This window comes from Cyprinodon tularosa, unplaced genomic scaffold, assembly GCF_016077235.1.
Source record: "Cyprinodon tularosa strain WSP-4 unplaced genomic scaffold, ASM1607723v1 ctg11, whole genome shotgun sequence".
Taxonomy (NCBI): domain Eukaryota; kingdom Metazoa; phylum Chordata; class Actinopteri; order Cyprinodontiformes; family Cyprinodontidae; genus Cyprinodon; species Cyprinodon tularosa.
The window spans coordinates 2,718,344-2,738,858 of NW_024037893.1; the positions used below are offsets into that span (position 1 = coordinate 2,718,344).

The following is a 20,515-nucleotide window of genomic DNA, read 5'->3' on the forward strand; positions in this document are numbered from 1 at the left end:
ATAATTAGCTGCCAAATGTCAGCTACACTCATTGTATTGCTGCCTACAAACTCAAACCTACTGGCTAATGAAGAGGATTTTTAAATCTTAGATGTGAGTTTTTGAAATATATTTATGGTGTGGGACTTTATGATCATTTTAATTGAAAATGTATATGATGATGATGTCAGTTATACATCAGTGCTTACAATAGTCCAAGCTGTAGAGTCCAACCGCTCTAACAACATGTAATTGTTTGTATAATATAGTACTTATTTTGTCTTTTGCTGTTATAAAGACAAGAGTTTAATTTTGAAATATTTATATATATACATACTCTTTTTTTTATATATATATATATATATATATATATATATATATATATATATATATATATATGTGTGTGTGTATATATATATATATATATATATATATATATATATATATATATATATATATATATATATATATATAAACCATGCATGCAGATAATTATGGAAACTCTAATAATAACAATCTGTGGATCTGTGGACTTGTCTCTATGCATCAATGTTGATGTATCCAATGAACTGTTCTGTTTATACTGTATGTCCACATTATTTTTAAAATTTGATGCAAGCCCTGTTGTAGATATGGCGCTAGAGATATGATATGGACTGTCAGAGATCAACCCACTTGGCAGCAGGGAAAGAAATAGCCTTCAAGTCTGTGTGCTGTGCAGAAGTCAACGATGCTCCTGTTATATAAGCTCTAAAGCGATGCCAAATTAACCAGAGCGTCCATGTGAGCTTCTTGGAAGTAGAACAACAAGAAACAGTTTTTTTTATTAGCGATCATTTCCTCTCCCTGGGCTTGTGCATCCGTTCCGGGTTTTTTTTTTATCCACCATCCACCTGTACGGTTCTCCTTGACCACCAAGACAGGCTGCTTTAGAGCTTGAGCGACATCTACATGGATTCTTTGAAAGCTTCCAAGATCAAGGAGAACAAAACTGCCAGGAAATAGAGCTAAATAGAACAACCAGCACAGAAAAAGGGAGGGAGAAGGGAAGTCTTGTGTAACACCCTGTGCAGGATGTTAAATTACTAAAAAGCAATGGGTGGGGGGGGGCATTTAATTTTAAATGGAAATAAAATGCTGTAAATCTTCATAGAACTGTGGTAGAGGCTGATGGCGGTCAACATTACAGCCAATCTGAAGAAACTTCTTACTAGAACAGATTTTTTCTACAACAGTATCATAAAATAAGGCCCGTGCACCATGTTTTTTTCTCACACAATGTTTACATGTAGTCACTGTTGCACTGTATAAAACTTAATTTTGTTTTGTATACACTCTGTGTATACAAAACGACAATAAAAGTTGTTTAAGTCTAAGTCTAACAATACATTTGGAAAGCTTTGCATTTAATAATTGAATTCTTTTTTGTGTGTTTTTTATTGTAACTTTAAGCATCTCACTTTTCTTCTTTTTTTTAGCATTTTTTTTCATCTTGCATAATTCATCGTTACAACAGGTTTTCTATTTGAAGCCAAGTTTAACAAATTAAAATGTCTCATCTGGGAGCTCAAAATTATTTTTCACCTTCTGTCTAAGTGGTAGTTTAAAAATTATACAATTTTCACGTACTAATAAAAACTTGAAACTTGATTAAGGGTTTTAGATCCTTTCCATCCTTTCCTGTTAAGCTAGTGCTTTATGGCACTTTCTTTCTGCTCATCATCTATGCACTGCTGATTAGAACATCCCCACAGAGAGAGCCGTACGGCCATTCATTCAGGTTTCAATGGCAATGACGCAGATCCCTGACTTGTTTGGTGGGCCGTGGCCCAGGCATGTTCTCTTGGACTAAGGCCCTCTTGCCTCAACACACCAACAGTCTGGCGCTCACACAACACAGAACAGCTGAGACACAGGAGGAGCCCCCAGTGTGTCAGCAGACAGACATAAGAGTGTTTTTAATGTCATAAATCACTAAAAAACAAAAGTGAATTTTAATATTTTAATTTTCAAGTCAAGTTCTTTAAACTGCATGAAGCACATAAAGATTATTTACATACGTGTTGTTGTTCTACAATACCCAAGGAATGGTGTTTTAACCAAAACGATCAATTCCAAAGACTGCTGATACCCAGGATTAAACCAGGGACCTTTCCAAACTCAGCTATTAGTTCTCTGCTTCCTTCTTGTGGACAGTATTATGTTTGCATCACCAATAATGACACATTTAAAAAGATATTTTTTTTAAAAATGGTACAGTTGTCCAGTCCCTTTAACAGACATAAGGACAAACCGTTTTAATTTGTTTGTTTTTTTTATGCAAAACTAATTTAAGAAAATTCACCTTTTGTATACATGTTAATTAGATATGTATGGAGTTTAGACCACTTTAACTGCATTATTGAGATTGGAGACGGAATAATAACAATGTCTGGAAGGGTTGGTTCCAATACAGACCTGACTTGGTATGAAGCATGTGAACTGTTGAGAGGTAAGGGTTATTTTGTGGAGGTATTGAAGTGGAATAAGCAAAGAAAACCATAAAGTATATGTATAAAGCACTCTGGTTCGATGCTAAATGTTCAGTGATTATTTTTTCATTTTGAACCTTTTGTTAGATCAGTTTGAATTTAGTCTTTAGTTATTAAGAATGTTGGTCATCTTATGAGTATGTGCATTTATGGACAGTCAACTTTGACTTAAGTTTCTTAGATCTAAAGTTTCTTATGTATATATGACTTGTAAGATTTATAATGTGGAAAACACAATAAAATACTAATAAAAAAAAGATTACAAACTCTTATCATTGTTCTTTCTTATCTTTATGTCACAGTGAGTAAGGGACAAGGGGGGAGTGAGGAAGTGGGTTTACTGGATAAATAAAGCTGGGTGTTATCCACATAACAGTGAAAGTGAATGTTGAATAGATGCTGGGCTGGCACATTACCTTGCTACACCCAAGTTTTCATTTAAAGCTGCACCATGGGATCCACCATACCACGTCATTGTAAACTGACAGAAAGATAAAATAACTTTATGTGAAACACTTTAAAATGTTATAGCATATGATAACAGAAATATCTGAAAAGACACTTACAGATGCCAACGTCAGGCTTTACAGGTGTCTTCACTGATAGCGACTGCCCTGCTGTTACTGGTTGTAACGTGGATGGTGTGGATGACTCAGGGACCACAGGGGCCAAACTGGAAGGCTAGAGTTTTACAGGAAGGGAAATTTATTTAAAAAATAAACAATATGCTATCAATCCATTATAGTTTTATGAAACATGTTTTAACCTTTTTTTATATGAAAACAACACTGGCATGTCTGTGTTCCCCCAAACAAAGATGTTTTCTCCCTTTGTTGCAGTGGACACTTCTCAATCTGTTAAATATGACAGTGAATCATAACAAGCTGTTCTCACTAAATATGGCCTGACCTTGCTGTGTTTATATACTGTACATGTTAAACTTACCTTCGGGTACAGGTCATGCTAATACTTTTGATCAGATGGTGGTCTGTTTCCAGCTGCAGAAGGCCAGAACCCCTGTGTGGCAAATCTACGCAAATGAACCATCCATTCTGTCATGATTGGGTTTAAGGACTTAGCCCACATGCAGAACACAACGGAGTCTGAAGGAAAGTTTAACAAGGTTTATTGAAAGATGTACAATGATATAATACTGGATCTGGTTCTGGTACTGGTCCGGGACTGGTCTCAGAGTTTCTGGAGAGATGAGAGTTTGGTTAGCCAGGCTGATGATGGATTGATAGAGAGAAGAATCAAGATTTACCTTGAGGAGATTGTAACAGAGCCGTGAGGTGAGATACCGTAGGTCCAGAGTCAATGATGTGGCAGAGAGTTTAAGCAGCAGCAGCATCTAGTTCCGAGCTAGAAGGTTTCTGGCTTGGGTTTGTTCCTTGCTCTATCCAAGAGCTGAAGAAGGAATCCAAACAGAGATCTTATATGCCACTTATATGCTACATATGCCATCTTAATGTTTTTGAACAGGGATGGAGGAAGGAATAATGTGATTTGTGTGGGTATGATAATATGTTATAACACCACGACAATCAGATTATTGCTCACTAATTTGATTACATAGGGTTGCAATTTCCCTACATCTTATTGATGAAATAGCAAATATTACACTTTTATTACACGTCTCTCTGTGCACTCATCAAAATGTGAACATGTTCCACTCAGAAATGTTATGACTTTGTCCCAGCTCAGGTAGACACTCTAGGGAAAACCTCTTCCCCACCACAGCGGACCTTAAATGTTAAAGACTTTACAGCACGATTTCTGCCTCAAATTAACATTAACTCTATGCTTAGATGGACAAGCAAAATCATTTTACCTCACTTGCGCCCAAATAGTGGTACAGTACAAGACGGGCTAGGTCAGGTAATATGTCAGCTCAACTAAACATAACACCATCATTGTTTCATGCCTTGTGAAGTTTTAACTTTATAATCTCTAAAACACTGGAAACCACATAACCGCTGGTGATGCTTCACCAAGTTGATGGAAAGTTTTTGAAAAAGATGGATAGTGAATGATTGTGAAGCAAAGTTAAGGACACATATTTTTGGAAATAGACTTCCTTGATTGGCTGTGAAGGTTACAGGGCAAAGCTGGAAATACTGGATTTGCTCTTCTGCAGAGACCATTTATTGGGTTATGCTTTTCTGATTGTTTGTTCAAAATGGAAAGATGGAAATAGTGAGTTCTCTGCTTCCCTCTTGTGGACAGAATTATGTTTGCATCATCAATAATTACACTAAATAAGATATAAAAAAAAAAAAAAAAAAGGCACAGTTGTCCAGCCCCATTAACAGACATAAGGACAAACCATTTGATTTTGTATTTTTTATGCAAAACTACTTGAAGAAAATTCACCTTTGTATACATGTTAATTAGTTATGTATAGAGTTTAGACCAGTTTCAATTATTTTGACAATTTCAGTCCAGGTTGGTAAGAATTTCTTTAGAAATATGAGTAAAGATAGAGGTTATAAATGCAAAAACTTCCATTGATATTTTTTTTTTCTGTTAACTGTTTGATGCCCACTATTGGGGCCCCCTAGAACATGGTTTTAACACAGGCGGATTTAAAGGGTGTTAAAAAAGTCAGGGTGATTACACCTCATATACCTTTGATAACGTTTACTAATTCAACACATGTTTTCATTTGGATTTTTTTTTTTCCTAATCAACACAAGTTCAAACTTGTTCATAAAAGGTTTATAATCTACATACACCTGCACTAATTGCATAATTCCTATTTGCAAGAAACCACACATGTTGTGTAGCCATCATTGACACAAGTGATCAGATATCATGACAGAAGCTGTTTTTTTTAAGTTATTGATGGAATTTAATGCGTTTCCTGGGAGTGAACCTGCTTTTGACAATGCAATTAAACCTTTCAAAAGGTTGGGGCATTTTAAGTGTAATTTGCATTTTTAGAATATGTTTGGGGTAGATTTCCCTGTTGGAAAACCCAGTTGGACCAGTTTGATCATTTTTGATCTAAGGTTAACTTAGATAACCAGGAGTCAACAAGGCAAGGCAATTTTTGAGGTGTTCCTGAGTATCCTATCCCCTTTCCTCTTGTTCCATTGGGACAATGATCCTAAACAGACATCAGAACTTGCTTTCAAAAGAAAACATCAGATTAATTACCTATTTGGAAATGCCTTGACCTCATCCTTACCAAAAATTGGCAGGGTTAATTAATTTAGCTATGTATATGTAGTTTAAAATTAGAGATTTAATTGTGAATAAGCCAAAATACGCATTCAATTTCAAATTCTGTTATTTAGGACAATAAGTTGGAAAAGGGAATCCAGAATCAACATGGCCAAACATCATAACAGTTATAATTGAAGCCTATAAATCAATGATGAAAACAAAGAGTAATTTCCAAATTATATAAAACTTTGGAGGGCATGAAAGCAAGATGGCAAAGGGAAGCAAATATTGAGGTACTAGAGGAGGACTGGGAGAGGATTAATGAGTATCAATGGAAAACCACATATTCATTATTTTGGAGAGAGTATGGCTTGAAAAACACTATAAGATTCTTTGCTTCTCTAGCACAGAGAAAATATGGGGATACCCAGTACTGGCGATCCTTTTGTGCTGGAAACGCACATCCCTTTCATATATTCGGGTGTTGCCCGTTAATAAAGCAATATTGGATTGAAATAATCAGAGTAATTGAAGAGGATATAACAATTAAAATTCCCTTTCAATTTGAAAATAACTATCTAGGGAATATTGATAGAATAAATCTAAAAAGAACTGGGAGGACAACGACATTTTGAGAATATTACCTCTGGCTCCTAGAAAAACAATAACCATAAGATGGCATAATAATTTTGTACCTACAGTGGAAGAATGGATTGATATCAAATATTTATGTCATGGAGAAATTAACTGCATCAATAAGATTGGAGACAGACGAAATAAGTAATCGTAATAACGTCTGGAAGGTTTCCAATACAGACCTGACTTGGTATGAAGCCTGTGAGCTGTTGAGAGGTAAGGGTTATTTTGTTAGAGGTACTGAAGTGGAATAAGCAAGAAAACCATAAAGTGTATTTGTAACACTCCCTGGTTTGATACTAAATGTCAAGTGATAATTCTTTATTTTGAACCTTTTGTTAGGTCAGTTTGAATTTGGTCTTTAGTTATTAAGAATGTTGGTCATCTTATGAGTATGTGCATTTATGGACAGTCAACTTAGACTAAAGTTTCTTAGTTCTAAGGTTTCTTATGTGTGTGTGACTTGTAAGATTTATAATGTTGAAAAGACAATAAAATACTAATAAAAAAGATTACAAACTCTTATCATTGTTCTTTCTTATCTTTATATCACATGATTGTCGTTCTAATGGGGAGTGGCGGCCTAGTGGTTAGGACATAGAGCTTGGAATCTGGAGGTACTGAGTCCGAGCCCCACTCCCACAGGCTGCCAATCTGGATCTCTGAGCAAGACCCTAAATTCCACATTGTTCCCCGGACGCCCCTAAATGACAGCCCACTGCTCCCCAAGGGGATGGGTTAAATGCAGAGGTAAATTTCAATAAAGTTCAATTATTTATTGTTCTTTGCAAAAACAACATTTTATTTGGATCAACAAAATGTTAAGAGGTGAATGCTGATTTTTAAACTATTAAAATTTCTGAGCTGGATTGTAAACCAAATAAATTTAAGCAAGTGGTCTGCATTTTATCATAAACGGAAAATCATAAACTAGACTAAAGTAAAGAAAATGTGCTCTCCTTCTCACTTCTTAACAGATGAAAATATGCTACATTTGTAATTTTCAACACCCAAAGATCATCAGTAATTTAAAGGAACACTTTAAACCAACAGCATAATAGTCTCCTCATATGTTGACCTATTAGGATTTCATGTTTTTTTTAACATTTCAAAGGTGTGTATGAGAACGCCACATCAGCACCACTTTCGTAAAGGCAGATTATTGTTATTATTATTATTATGATTCACTTAAAAAAGTCACACATAGGAAATATCACGACCGAGAGTAACAGAGAGATTGCTACCACTTTTGAATTTTGATATAATAAAATGTGTTTTTTTAACGGGGGATAGAGAATCAAACTATGGTTATAACAATTTAATTCTTTTGGCCAAATTTTTCATACATAAGTGTCGATTTCAAAAAATTACCCCATCTGTCAATATTTTTATAAGTGAGATGCTTTTATTAAAAGAAGTACTAACCCATTGTAAAAACCCTAAAGCCCAATCAATGATGCAATATATTGAGAATTTACTTTAAAATTCAAGAGTACTTTGTTTTTTTTTTTGTTTTTTATTTAATTACTTTGTTCAACGATCGGTTATTTTTGTTTTATTATTGTATACAGGTTCTCTGTATGATTCTATTTTTTATATTTTACATACCCTGCTCAGCTTCCTAAGATATTCAATTTACAACTTTGTATAACTGTTTTGATATGCCTTGTAATACTTTCATTCTTCAATTAAAAAAACAAAACAAAAAAAACAGAGAGATTGCTGCCGTTTTATGGCATGATCTCTGCTGAATATGTGGACTTCCTCCTCTCTCCACGAAGAGCCTCAACAGCAACACGTTTTCAGAAGAGGAGGAGCTACGTAGCTGAGTACCATTTAAACTAATGCGCATGCGCATCAGTGCACAACTGGGACTTAGTCTCTTACACAACCTTACCTTTTCTTCATTCTGCTTGCATCTAGCTTGTGTGCAGATATCCACACGTTTCTCACTTTTTAAATTTGTTTTTAGCAGTACAAGGCCTAGGAAATGAGTGGGGACCATTCCCATAACGAGGATCAGGTATTGCTGTTTTATATTATAATGTTATAGAGTGTATATGGTACAGGTTAGAGCCGTGTATGTTCTTGGTTCGACAGGGTACATTGGGTAAGAGTGGAGATCGCCTGCTAGCTAGCACAATAGCCGGCCGACTGTGTCCCGTTAACACCTCCATTCGTTGTTTAAAGTGTCTTATATTTCTGGGGATACCCGTTAATAGCTAAACCCAGTTAAACATATATTTTTTTGTTAGGTAAATGTAGGGAGGGTGACGACTAGGTGATTGTGTTGTTTATTAAAAGCTGTGATAGCCGTAGCGAGCTAGCCTAGCCTAGCACTCTGGCTAACTGTCGCTCTGCTGTTGAGCAAGTTCAAAGTTGGGTAGCCGGCTAGTTAGCCTAATGTAACATACATTCTTTTTTCATTTTCCAGATCGACCTCTCCTCTCGAGTCAATGGTAAGTTTCATCACACATGGCTTAAAGTTAATAAAAAAAGTTTTCGTTCCGTTCCTTCTTGTTTTAAACTCTGTTCTTGTAACGTTATCATAGTTTTCAGTAGAGGACAGAAATGGCGTCCAGAGACTAAGTCCGCTGTCTCACTCACAAGCCTCTATTGTTCAAAAGCGAGGCCTCGTTAAAGCCCTTTCGCCTGTCATTTTCCAGATTTTAATCAATATTGATACGCAGCTTGAGGTTATTTATTAGTCAGTTCACTCAGAAGTTGATATCCGTGAGCGCTTAGCGGCACAATTCTTATCTGAAAGTGAGGGTTTGGGGGTTGAGGACTTAGTCTCTGCGCCATTTTCTTTTTTGGTGTTAGCGGCCTGAACTGAGGCTGTGAAGAGTGGATCGGTTTGGGGAGGAGAAAAGCTAAGGTTAGAGGCTAAAAATTGATTTACTAACAGTAGACATTTTCCACTTGATCTATCGTTTCCGTATTTTGCTTTTATCTTACGTGAACTCTAGGCTTTATGGTTTAAAAGTGATCTTTTTAAGTTGGAATAATACTGAAGAAGTCACTACTAACTGTCTTAATTTTAGCTTTCTTTAAAGTGATTTAAGCTTTATTAAAAACTCCCACAGCAATAAAGCTTAGGAACCAGACGATATGTGAAGTTTGCTTCGTTAAAAGTAATTCCTGTAAGAGTTGAGGCAATTAAACTGAATTTACCCATACACTTGAAGAGCTTTATATTCTTTTTTGCTATAAGGCATGTACAATTCGTTTTTAAATGTTTGCTTGTTTAAGTCCAAATATAGACTTAAATGTCTGGATTATTAGTACGTTTTATGAGTCTTAGTGGACAATCTAATATAGTGATTTGCATATGTTTTGAATCCCTTCTTTGGTTAAATTTAATGACAAACTGTTGTAATATTTACCTTATTTAGCTGTGTTAAGTGTATTGCTATAATACCTGGACTTTTATCCTCTCCTTTTGATACAGTTTATGAACTAGACAGCTTCCAGGGAGATCCACTGTTAAAAAGATCTGGAGTATTCATGTAAAAATATCCTTTTTTCTTTTGTTAGATATCCTTAGACAAACTGGTAAATGCAGAGTATTTGAATGGATGTTTTGTGGTAGAAATCCCTAAAAACATATCTTGTTTAGCTGCCTGTTGGAACATGTCCGTTAATTCTTACAGTCCACTAAAAGACTCTGACAGGCTTTAGGCAGTGCTGTGCTACAATGTAATAACTGTTTTATAGCTTGTACATGGAGGTTTTATTTAAAAAACATCTTTATTTTGGAATCAGTTTTAATCCTTACATTTTTTTTTCACCTTTTTAATAATGGCAGTTTGACTGAATTGTAGACTGCTTCATCAGTTTCTTTCAGTGTTTCGTAAAAGCTAGTTACCTTCGGCAGCAGTCAACATTTCTTCTAGAAATTGCTCATCTTTAATTTAATTGTTATGTATAATAATGAAAGTGATGCAGTATTCTTCTTTTTAGACTCTCATAAGCATAAAGACAAGTATAAAGATAAGGAGTATAAACATAAGGAACACAAGAAGGACAAGGAACGGGAGAAATTAAAGCATGGCAACAGGTAGAGCAACGGTCTCTCCCAAATTTGGTAGCAATGATGTTGTTTTTGTAGTTCAAAAGACTTATGTCTCTTTTACTTCAGTGACCACAAGGACATGGAGAAGAAATACAAGGAAAAGGAGAAAATGAAGCACAAAGATGGCAGCACAGACAAACACAAAGACAAGCACAAGGAAAAGAGAAAAGAGGAGAAGGTAAGTGAACTATATGGACAGACACTCGAGACATTGGGCCTACTATAGTTTTTTAGATTTGTTATCCAGCTTTTTTCATTTTATTTTATTTTTTATCCTATTTGTCTAAATTGGAAAAATCACCTAAACTGACACATTTTGTTTGAGAGTTGAACAATAGATGCAGTTATTGGCAAAAGACTGACTGATATAAATCTTTAGTCTGAAAAGCTTCTATAATCGAACACAACTTAAATGAAATAAAGTGTACATCAGAGGAACCTGCTGAAGCAGCCAAGTCAATCTAGGTATGTTGAAGCACAGAGTCATTTAAAACATTAAGGATGTTGTGTCCTGGGGACTGAAAGACGCTACATTGCTCTGCTTCCATATTTAAAAAAAAAGTCATGCTTATAGTAGAACGACAAGGTTTCCCCCAACAAAGACTTCTGTGTTAAAATGAGGATGATGGAGGCAAACTATACTCTTCATTTCAGATGAAGTCCCTTGATGGTAAAATCAAGAAAGAAAAGGAAAACGGCTTTGCCAGGTTTGTCAGGTTTAAATCTTAGTTCCAGAATATCTGCTACATCACTCACGCAGTGACTTGATTAAGTTTTTTGTTTGTTTTTTCTTTGCAGCCCACCACATGTGAAGTCTGAGCCAGATGATGATTACCACTCTCCTAAATATGAGAAATCTATAAAAAGAGAGAGGGACAATGATTATGAGTACGTTTCTAACATCTAAAGGCCTTTGTCCCAGTGTTGAATGGTTGGTCCTTTAGATTTCTAACGTAGTGTTTGTTTCAGAGAGGAATTCAAGCCTAAGAAGATAAAGACAGAAAACGATAAGAAGGTCAAGAAAAGGAAACAAGAGGATGAGGTGAGCCAAAGCTTTAAGAAAATTACAGGGGAAGCCTGATTGCAGTTGTGAACTATCCTCCATCTTTGGTGTATACTATAAATACTTTCACTTCCTTATTTCAGGACATTAAATCCAAAAAAACAAAAGGCAAAAAAGGAGAAGCCACTGATGGTAAGAAGAAAGCAAAGCAAGAACCAGAGGAGAAGTGGAAATGGTGCGTTAACATAAACTAGCTTTCAGATTTCTTCATGCTCGTCTTCATCTTGACTAATAACTAAATGCATTGTTTGAGTCCAGGTGGGAAGAAGAGAGATACACCGATGGTGTCAAATGGAAGTTCCTCGAACACAAAGGACCAGTGTTTGCCCCACCCTATGAACCCCTTCCTAGCAATGTCAAGTTTTATTATGATGGTATGCGAGTAGTCGACCCTTGATGCATATGTTCTGGTATTACATATCTAGATTACATCATTTTATTAAAATTCAAGTCTCACTGCAGGTAAACATATGAAGCTGAGCAAAGAAGCGGAGGAAGTGGCCACCTTCTTTTCTAAGATGTTGGACCACGAGTACACTACCAAGGATATCTTCCGTAAAAATTTCTTTAAGGACTGGAGAAAGGTGAGGGGGAATATTAGCTTGGGTTAATTATAAACCTCTTAGATTATTTTATTTATTTTTTTCCTAATTTAACACTGTTTGATTTGTCTTTGGTTAACACAGGAAATGACTTCTGAGGAAAAATCTGTAATAACAGACCTGAATAAGTGCAACTTCACTGAGATGAGCGAGTATTTTAAAGCTCAGTCTGAAGCAAGGAAAGCCATGACAAAAGAACAAAAACAGGTAAGACACTTTATAAGATTTAAGGTAAAAAAAAAAAAAAAGAACCAGCTTGTGGCCAAGACTAGCTGTGTATTTTAACAGACTAGTTGATCAGACGTGCCTCTATTTAGGCGCCTTTCCTTCTGCAGTGACTTCAGTCTGATCTGTAGGCTCTCATTAGTTACTACACTGTGCCATGTGATGAAGCTCTAGTCCAGTCGCTTTTCTTTCCTTGTGACCTTTACATGGAAAAGTTAATATTTTCAATACCAGCTTTTCTGATGATTCTCCATCATTACAGGGTCTTACTGAAAATGTCTGCAGATTGCTGGTTACTGATTTGCCGGGAAGTGGAGTCAACAGTTATGCATGCATTAATAGAAGTCCTTTCTTCAACTGTTAAATCGTTTGATATTGCAACCATTAGCTTACGCTCGCTGCTCCTTTCCTTTTAGATTTTTACAGCTTCTCTCTCCTGTAGTCATTGAGATTGCTTTTTCTAGCTGTTCACACCCATTATCTCTTCCTTACTATAATTGTGATTAAAAGCATTAAAGTGTGTAGAAGGTCTTTGATTGTTTCATTATTTGTATATGGCCTGGCCACGATGACCCCGCCTACATTATTTTGGTACTAGGCTATTATGGAAAACCATTGATGTAGAGAAGAGTTTAGCTGATCTCATACAGGGTGTATGGAGCTGGTTCCAATAAAAATTTTACCATAGTCTGTCTTTGTTTTTCACATTTAGATGATCAGTGTTATTCTGTCATAATAATCCACTGAAATTTTTTTTATACCATTCTGAAGTACTTCTCTGTTTGAAAAAAAAAAACATCTTTCCAATGTTTGTTTCTATTGTATTTATTTTTAAAGAAAATAAAAGAAGAAAATGAGCGAATCCTGCAGGAGTACGGTTTCTGTATTATGGACAACCACAAGGAGCGCATCGCAAACTTCCGCATTGAGCCGCCCGGCCTGTTTCGTGGTCGAGGAGACCATCCGAAAATGGGGATGCTCAAAAGGCGCATTAGGCCTGAGGATATCATCATCAACTGTAGCAAGTGTGTGATTTATTAATGGTTTGATGCATTGACTGCTGGGGAATGTTTGGATGCTTAGCTTGATGTCCTTGTTTTAGGGACTCAAAGTACCCCACACCTCCTCCGGGCACTAAATGGAAAGAAGTTCGCCACGACAACAAAGTGACTTGGTTGGTTTCGTGGACAGAGAACATCCAGGGCTCCACCAAGTACATTATGTTGAACCCTAGCTCCAGAATCAAGGTAGGTGCACTAAAGACCATTTCTGAAAACCCCATTCTGTTCTTCTCATAGGTTCAGAAGTTAACTCTTGTTTATTGTGTTCAGGGGGAGAAGGATTGGCAGAAGTATGAAACGGCTCGTCGACTGAAGAAGTGTGTGGACCGTCTCAGGGCACAGTACCGGGAAGATTGGAAGTCCAAGGAGATGAGAGTCAGACAAAGGGCCGTGGCGCTCTACTTCATTGACAAGGTGAGCATCAGGTTGGTTTAGAGCAGGGGTGTCAAACTGGTTCCAGAAAGGGCCGAATGGCTGCAGGTTTTCTTTCCAACCAAGCAATAGCACACGAGACTCCAGTCATTTCATAATGTCATCATGTTCAGATTGGACTCACTTGATGAGATGAATGGAGTCTGGTGTGCTATTGCTTGGTTGGAAAGAAAACCTGCAGCCACACGGCCCTTTCCGGAACCAGTTTGACACCCCTGGTTTAGAGAGTGTGAATGGTTCTTTTTTCTATGTATCATAACTGCTTGATTATTGGCATTAGTAAAAGGTGTGATAACGCATTCCTCCTTCCACCAGCTGGCTCTGAGAGCAGGAAATGAGAAAGAAGAAGGTGAAACAGCAGATACGGTGGGCTGCTGCTCCCTAAGAGTCGAACATCTCAAACTGCACCCAGAGAGTGAAGGTCAGGAGTATGTGGTGGAGTTTGACTTCTTGGGTAAAGACTCGATCCGCTACTACAACAGGGTCCCTGTGGAGAAAAGGGTGAGGATGAGTCTGCTAATTTAACTGGGATTTAATTTTATCCATTGCTTGTATTTATAACTTTTCTTCTATTTGTGTTTTTTAGGTTTTCAAGAACCTTCAGTTGTTCATGGAAAACAAAGAACCTGATGATGACCTTTTTGATCGTCTAAACGTAAGCCATATTTTCCCGTTCAAACCGTTTTGCTCTGGAAAACCAGGAGCTTTCATTGCAGCCATAAAGAGATGCATTGATTTTCTTGCAGACTTCTATTCTGAACAAGCACCTTCAGGAGTTGATGGATGGTCTCACTGCTAAAGTTTTCCGTACATATAACGCTTCAATAACCCTGCAGCAACAACTGAAGGAGCTCACTACTGGTGTGTAATAACGTTTTTAACACTTAAAGGATTTTGATGCTTTAATCTTTCTTTTTTTGCATGGTAAATGGAGCGCATGCTTTCACTGTATGAGCTCTATGTTTTTGCTTTCAGCCTTCTGAGATCTCCTGTCTTATCTTTGTAGCTGACGACAACATTCCAGCTAAGATCCTGTCCTACAACCGGGCCAACAGGGCTGTGGCCATCCTGTGTAACCATCAGAGAGCCCCTCCAAAGACATTTGAGAAGTCTATGCAGAACCTTCAGGCTAAGGTAGATGTGGTTGGGAGTACCTCCCATGCTTTAAGGTTGTTTATTTAAATTTCATTCGGGCTATTTGTAGAGCACTTTTCACAGTGTATAGGGGCGAAGATTAATGGCACATAGAGCATGCAGGCAAGTATAATAAAACATAAATATAAACCACAAAAATTGAAATAAAATGCAGTTTAAGGCCTAAGTATTGGTTAGTGATAAGAATAATGCTAATAAATGTGAATTGCTGTAAGCTAAAGGGAGCCTTGATAAAATTAAACATTTCCCTAATTTAGTTGCATCATTGCAATATTAGTGTGAATGCTACTACCTGTGCTAACCAGAGGGAAGACAATAGTTACAATCTGCAATTTGAATGCTTGGATTTGAGAGGCTTTAAGGTGACATTGACTGACGCAAGCATTTGGAAAAACTTTAGCTTTTAGTGACTCCAGTAGCTACTTGCATTATTTACATGGTTGAAAGGAGACTAGTAGGGTATTTTACTGCAAACCACTGAGGCCCGTTGCCCAGTAGTGAGAAGAGGGAACTCCCTGTTGTGGTATATGGTTTATTTTTTTTATTTTTTGTTTTGTTTTCTTGTACCACCTAATTTCAGCACACAGCTGCCTATCACACTGGAGAGGAAGACTGGTGTTCAGTCTGATTTCATACATGCTGAACTTTAACAAACTCTACTCAACTGGTTGTGCATGAGCTGAACTAAACTGCCATTGCGTGCAGCTAACTTTTAAATGATTAGTTTCTAACATCAGCTGTGCACTTGACTGTCCATGCTCGCAAAATGTAAACCAATGATTTTCCCATTGTAATGCCTGAACTATATCCAGAGTAAATATTTTATGTTACAGTAAAGTTTTGGCATATTGACCTTCCTTGACTAGCTTTCATAATTCCATTTTTATTTAGTCAAATGAGTTGATCCTTGTCTTTTGATGGAAAAACTTGTGCATGTCTCATTTATAGTTTACGTTTAATAGCGAAGACATGTCAGCATTATGTCTAATATAATTTATGTAGGAAGGGTGGAGGGCTACACGGTCAGGATGCCTTATTCTGCCTATGTTGTCAAATAAAGTGAAGTCTGTAAAATGTATTAATAGTACTACTAAAACAGTTGTACTCCAGTGAAGTAGAAATTGTCATTCACAAAATTACTTGATAAGAAAGGCTCAAACAGGCTTTCTATATTTGGATTAAATTTTTAAACGTGCTTAAAATGAAATGATCAGGTAGAAATGCATATAAATATGTGCATTGTGAAATTTTAAAGACTTGAATAAGAAAAGGTAAAGAACAAAAAAGCTACAATTACACAATTTAGGCAGGATACTGTGCCACCATTCCGTTAGATAAACTAAATAGTGGATTAGAATTTAATGTGTCATTATACTCGTATATGTGGAGGAAAAAAGGTTGTTGAATTAAGGTGTTCAATTATAATCTGATTAATAACAGATCCTATAATTAACTTGATTAAAGCTTTCGACTTGTTTCCCACTGCTAAAGTAACCACCCCTGGCAAGTTGCATTGCCATAACGCCAATAAGGGCTTTTATATCAGTGGCTTAACAGGGTGAGAAAATAAGTGGTGACAATCATTTAATATTTAAAAAATAAAAAAAATAATGAATTGGAGGAAGGCAAGAATTATAAGAAATGATTGGGGGGGAATAAAGAAATACAAATCCAGTGAGAAAACAATAGGTCAATTACTTTAATATAGATTAATATACTTTGTTGTATATTCATAGTGTTCTGTAAAGTAGATATGTTCTATAAAAGTGCATTAGATTAGTGTTTTCAATATAATTGTACGAGGGATTTAATTCTTTTTATCTGTGACCCATTGTCATTTCTGTGGGAGGTCTTAAACGATAGTAGTGAAACGTGATTGACAGATCATAAGGGTCCTTTTAGACTTAAAACTTAATATAACTTGAAGACCCATAGTTTGTAATCTCTTAGATCAGTAAATCCAGCTTTCTGAAACCACTGTGTTTGGTTTTTTTCCTACGTGCTGAGGTGTTGTGCTTGAAGAGTTGGTAATACAAATGGACTAGTTCGGTTACATGCATGTAGTGAGAAGCAGTTGGCTGTTACTGCACCAAAGGGGTGGGTGGTCAGTGGGCGTCAAGGATTTAAATCTTTACCACATTTTTTTCCTCTCCTGTTGTAGTTGTAACACTGTTTTCTTTTGTTTGTCAGATCGATGCCAAGAAGGATCAACTATGTGATGCTAAGAGAGAACTAAAGAGCGCTAAGGCTGATGCCAAAGTACGGAGAGATGAAAAATCCAAAAAGTAAGGAGCAGATGGGTTCTTCTTGATGTTTATTGCTGCAGATGTTTTTTTCTTTTGATACAGAGACCAAAATTGGCATAATTTTTACTAAAGCCCCTGTTGTGTCATTTCTGCAGGGCAGTAGAAACCAAGAGAAAGGCTGTTCAGAGGATAGAGGAGCAGCTGATGAAGCTGGAGGTTCAGGCAACTGATCGTGAAGAGAACAAGCAGATTGCCCTGGGGACTTCCAAACTCAACTACTTGGACCCACGCATTTCTGTGGCCTGGTAAGATCACACTGGGTTGTCTTTATCTGTAAAACCAGCATAGCTGGGGTTACCGAATGTAGTTCACTTAAACTGCCTCTTTGTTGATTTAAGAAATGTTTTTTTTCTGTTTTAGGTGTAAGAAATGGGGCGTTCCCATTGAGAAGATCTATAATAAAACTCAGCGTGAAAAATTTGCTTGGGCAATTGACATGGCTGACGAAGACTATGAATTTTAAATCCTGGTTTATTTATCAATGATGGACGTTTTTTTTATTGACTACTTGTGTTTTTTAGCCTTCATAAATTTCGCTGTGGCCAGAACCTTACGAGGAATTTTAAAGCTTGTGCAGGGAATAATGGAAGAAATGAGGCCATTTTTGTGGATATCCAGAAACCTCTGATCTAGCGTCTGGTACCGAGACTGAACTGCGTCCACAATGGAGAGTCGAGGCATAGTCCCAGTAATTTGAAGACTCCCTGACTTTTCTCTCTGTCCCTCCTCAGGGACAAAACTTGACAGTGCTTTGAATTCTGTGGTCCTATCGCTTCTGTGTTACGCAAAAAAAACCTCTAAATGCTTTGTACCATTTTATTTTTGTTCACTTGCTCTGTATTTTAGCCCGACCATGTATTATTGATATATTCTATATTTTGTTAGAGAAAGTAAAATGAAAAAGAAATCCTTAACTGCACCCACACGCCTTTGATGAAAGTGGAATCATGAGCATGTGTGTGTGTGTTTGTATGTAACCAAGGCGCTGCAGCGGCAAAATCTGTCTGGGTGATTATTTTAAACTGGACTATGTTGATAGAGAGAGAGAGGGAATGTCTGCGCAGGCAAAGGGGAAATATTGCAACTATGTCAATATTTACTTAGGCAAGCAGAATGTGAATATATTATTTTACAGTTTCTATCAGGGACTTTTTCTGTTACTTCACTGTAAATGTGAACTCATCATTTTCTCTCATTTCCCTCCATGTTAGCAGCATCCTCTCAATCTCTGCATATGTATGATTTTATTTTTTTTAAGGTAGTTTAGCTGTTGTTCAAAATACTTCCAACTTCCATATCTCTTACTTGAACGTCACAGATTCAAAGTCGGTGAAGAAATGTGTTGAGGTATGTTAACTTTGCCAAAAAAAAACAACAAAAAAACTAATTGTTGAATAATAGAAGTCCCCAAGCTGTAATGAGAGCAGGCAAGTTTTGATTGTGATTAAGAATGATGTAACATTTAATGTGAAATATTGTTCAATTCCACTCTAACCCACTTATGATAGGAAAGTTGATATGAGCTGCTGTAAAGTCAACATCCTATTCATGTTTTACCTTTTGTCATAGCATTTGATCATGGTTTTGAATTTTAAACTCATTGTAGGTTGGGAAAAAAAAATAAAATCCTACAAATTGATATACTGTACTTGTCTTTAATAAATCCCCTTTTTCCAAAAGGACTTCTTTTTTTTTTCTTTTTTTTTTTTAAAGCCTGATTATTTAGGTTAGGTCAGGTTAATTGTTATTCTCCACCAGCTTTGCAAATCTACCTTTGGATTTGTCTGTGTATAAAGACTTGATACCGTAGGCTTGCCATGATTTCTCAGTTTTAAGTTTGGATTCTGATTGGGCCACTTTTACTCAATCTTCAAGAGTCAAGTTTCTTGAAGATTGGTTGATTCTCTCCCAGGGTTGCCCTGCATTTTCCTTTTATTCTTATTTTCTTTATTTCTAAGAACTGTTTTGGTCCCACATGACCAGTGCACCTTAGATATTTCATGCCCGCCCCCTAAACTTTAAACCTCTGACATGTAGCTTAAGGTCTCTACCTAAGCTGTGGATCTCTGCAGCTCCTCCAGGGTAACAATAGGCCTTCTTGCTGCTAATAATTAGACTTAGACTTCTTTATTTGTCATTTTGTATGCACAGGGTGCATACAGAACGAAATTGCGTTACATACAGCTTATGAACGTTGCATTGATATTTCAAATGGCACGAGTTATAGAAAAATACAAAAAGTGCAGCAGTGGTCAAAGTGTGAACAGTGCAGAGGATAAGAGACAGTGTGCAAGTTGCAGTGGTTCAGTGCAAAATGGCATTTGTGCAAAAAATGCGTTATTGAAAAATACAATGAGATGAACAATTTAAAGGGCTAAAAGTTAAAAGTTCAGCAGCATTTGATGCCCGATAATGTGCAATAGGTGCAGAGTTCGGATTGTGGATCAAAGGTTCAACAGTCTGATGGCAGTGGGGAAGAAGCTGTTGCACAACCTGGTGGATCTGCAGCGGATGCTGCGGAACCTCTTTCCAGAGGGCAGCAGGGAGAACAGTCCATGGTGGGGGTGTGAGGGGTCTTTGATGATATTACGGGCTCGGGACACACAGCGCTGTGATGAAATGTCCTTAATGGAGGGAAGAGGAGCCCCAATGATTCCTTCCGCTGTCCTCACCACCCTCCTCACATTCTTCCAGTCAGAAGCTCTGCAGCCTCCACACCACAGAGAGAGACAGCTGGTCAGAACGCTCTCTATGGTGCTTCTGTAGAAGGTTGTGAGGATGGGCGGGGGCAGGCGGGCTCTCCTCATCCTCCGCAGAAAGTACAAGCGCTTCTGTGCCCTCTTCACTAGAGATGAAGTGTTTACAGTCCAGGTGAGGTTGTCCGTGATGTGCACCCCCAGGAACTTTGTGCTGCTGACCACCTCCACAGCTGAGCTGTTGATGAGCAGTGGAGCATGGTGGGGGCGGTTTTTCCTGAAGTCGACGATGATCTCCTTCGTCTTCTCCACGTTCAGGATCAGACTGTTTTCACTGCACCAGTCCACCAGCTGCTCCACCTCCTCTCTGTAGTCCCGGTCGTTGTCGTCCCTGATGAGGCCCACCACCGTGGTGTCGTCCGCAAACTTCACGATGTGATTGGTGGTGAACCTGGGGACGCAGTCATATGTCATCAGGGTGAACAGCAGGGGGCTCAGGACGCAGCCCTGAGGGGAGCCCGTGCTGAGGGTGATGACATCAGAGGTGTTCTGACCGACCCGGACTGACTGAGGTCTGTTGGTGAGG

General features: G+C 37.4%; 1 protein-coding gene and 1 long non-coding RNA gene across 2 annotated transcripts; one reads left to right on the forward strand and one right to left on the reverse strand.

The window, feature by feature from the left end:
* Positions 1–3,619: 3,619 nt before the first annotated feature.
* Positions 3,620–3,923, reverse strand: LOC119789521. Its single transcript, XR_005281599.1, has 2 exons — positions 3,775–3,923; positions 3,620–3,707 (listed from the first exon to the last, which is right to left on the reverse strand). It is a non-coding gene; the product is annotated as an uncharacterized LOC119789521 (long non-coding RNA).
* Positions 3,924–8,183: 4,260 nt separating this feature from the next.
* On the forward strand, positions 8,184–18,872 carry top1l (DNA topoisomerase I, like). Its single transcript, XM_038295773.1, has 21 exons — positions 8,184–8,337; positions 8,749–8,773; positions 10,278–10,374; positions 10,456–10,567; positions 11,044–11,096; positions 11,188–11,277; positions 11,359–11,431; positions 11,536–11,627; positions 11,711–11,826; positions 11,915–12,036; positions 12,139–12,261; positions 13,117–13,304; positions 13,382–13,526; positions 13,611–13,754; positions 14,088–14,273; positions 14,359–14,427; positions 14,519–14,633; positions 14,779–14,906; positions 17,118–17,212; positions 17,329–17,478; positions 17,594–18,872. The coding sequence occupies exons 1-21, from the start codon at positions 8,305–8,307 to the stop codon at positions 17,694–17,696; spliced, it is 2,259 nt and encodes a 752-aa protein (XP_038151701.1). The 5' UTR covers positions 8,184–8,304; the 3' UTR covers positions 17,697–18,872.
* Positions 18,873–20,515: the final 1,643 nt, after the last annotated feature.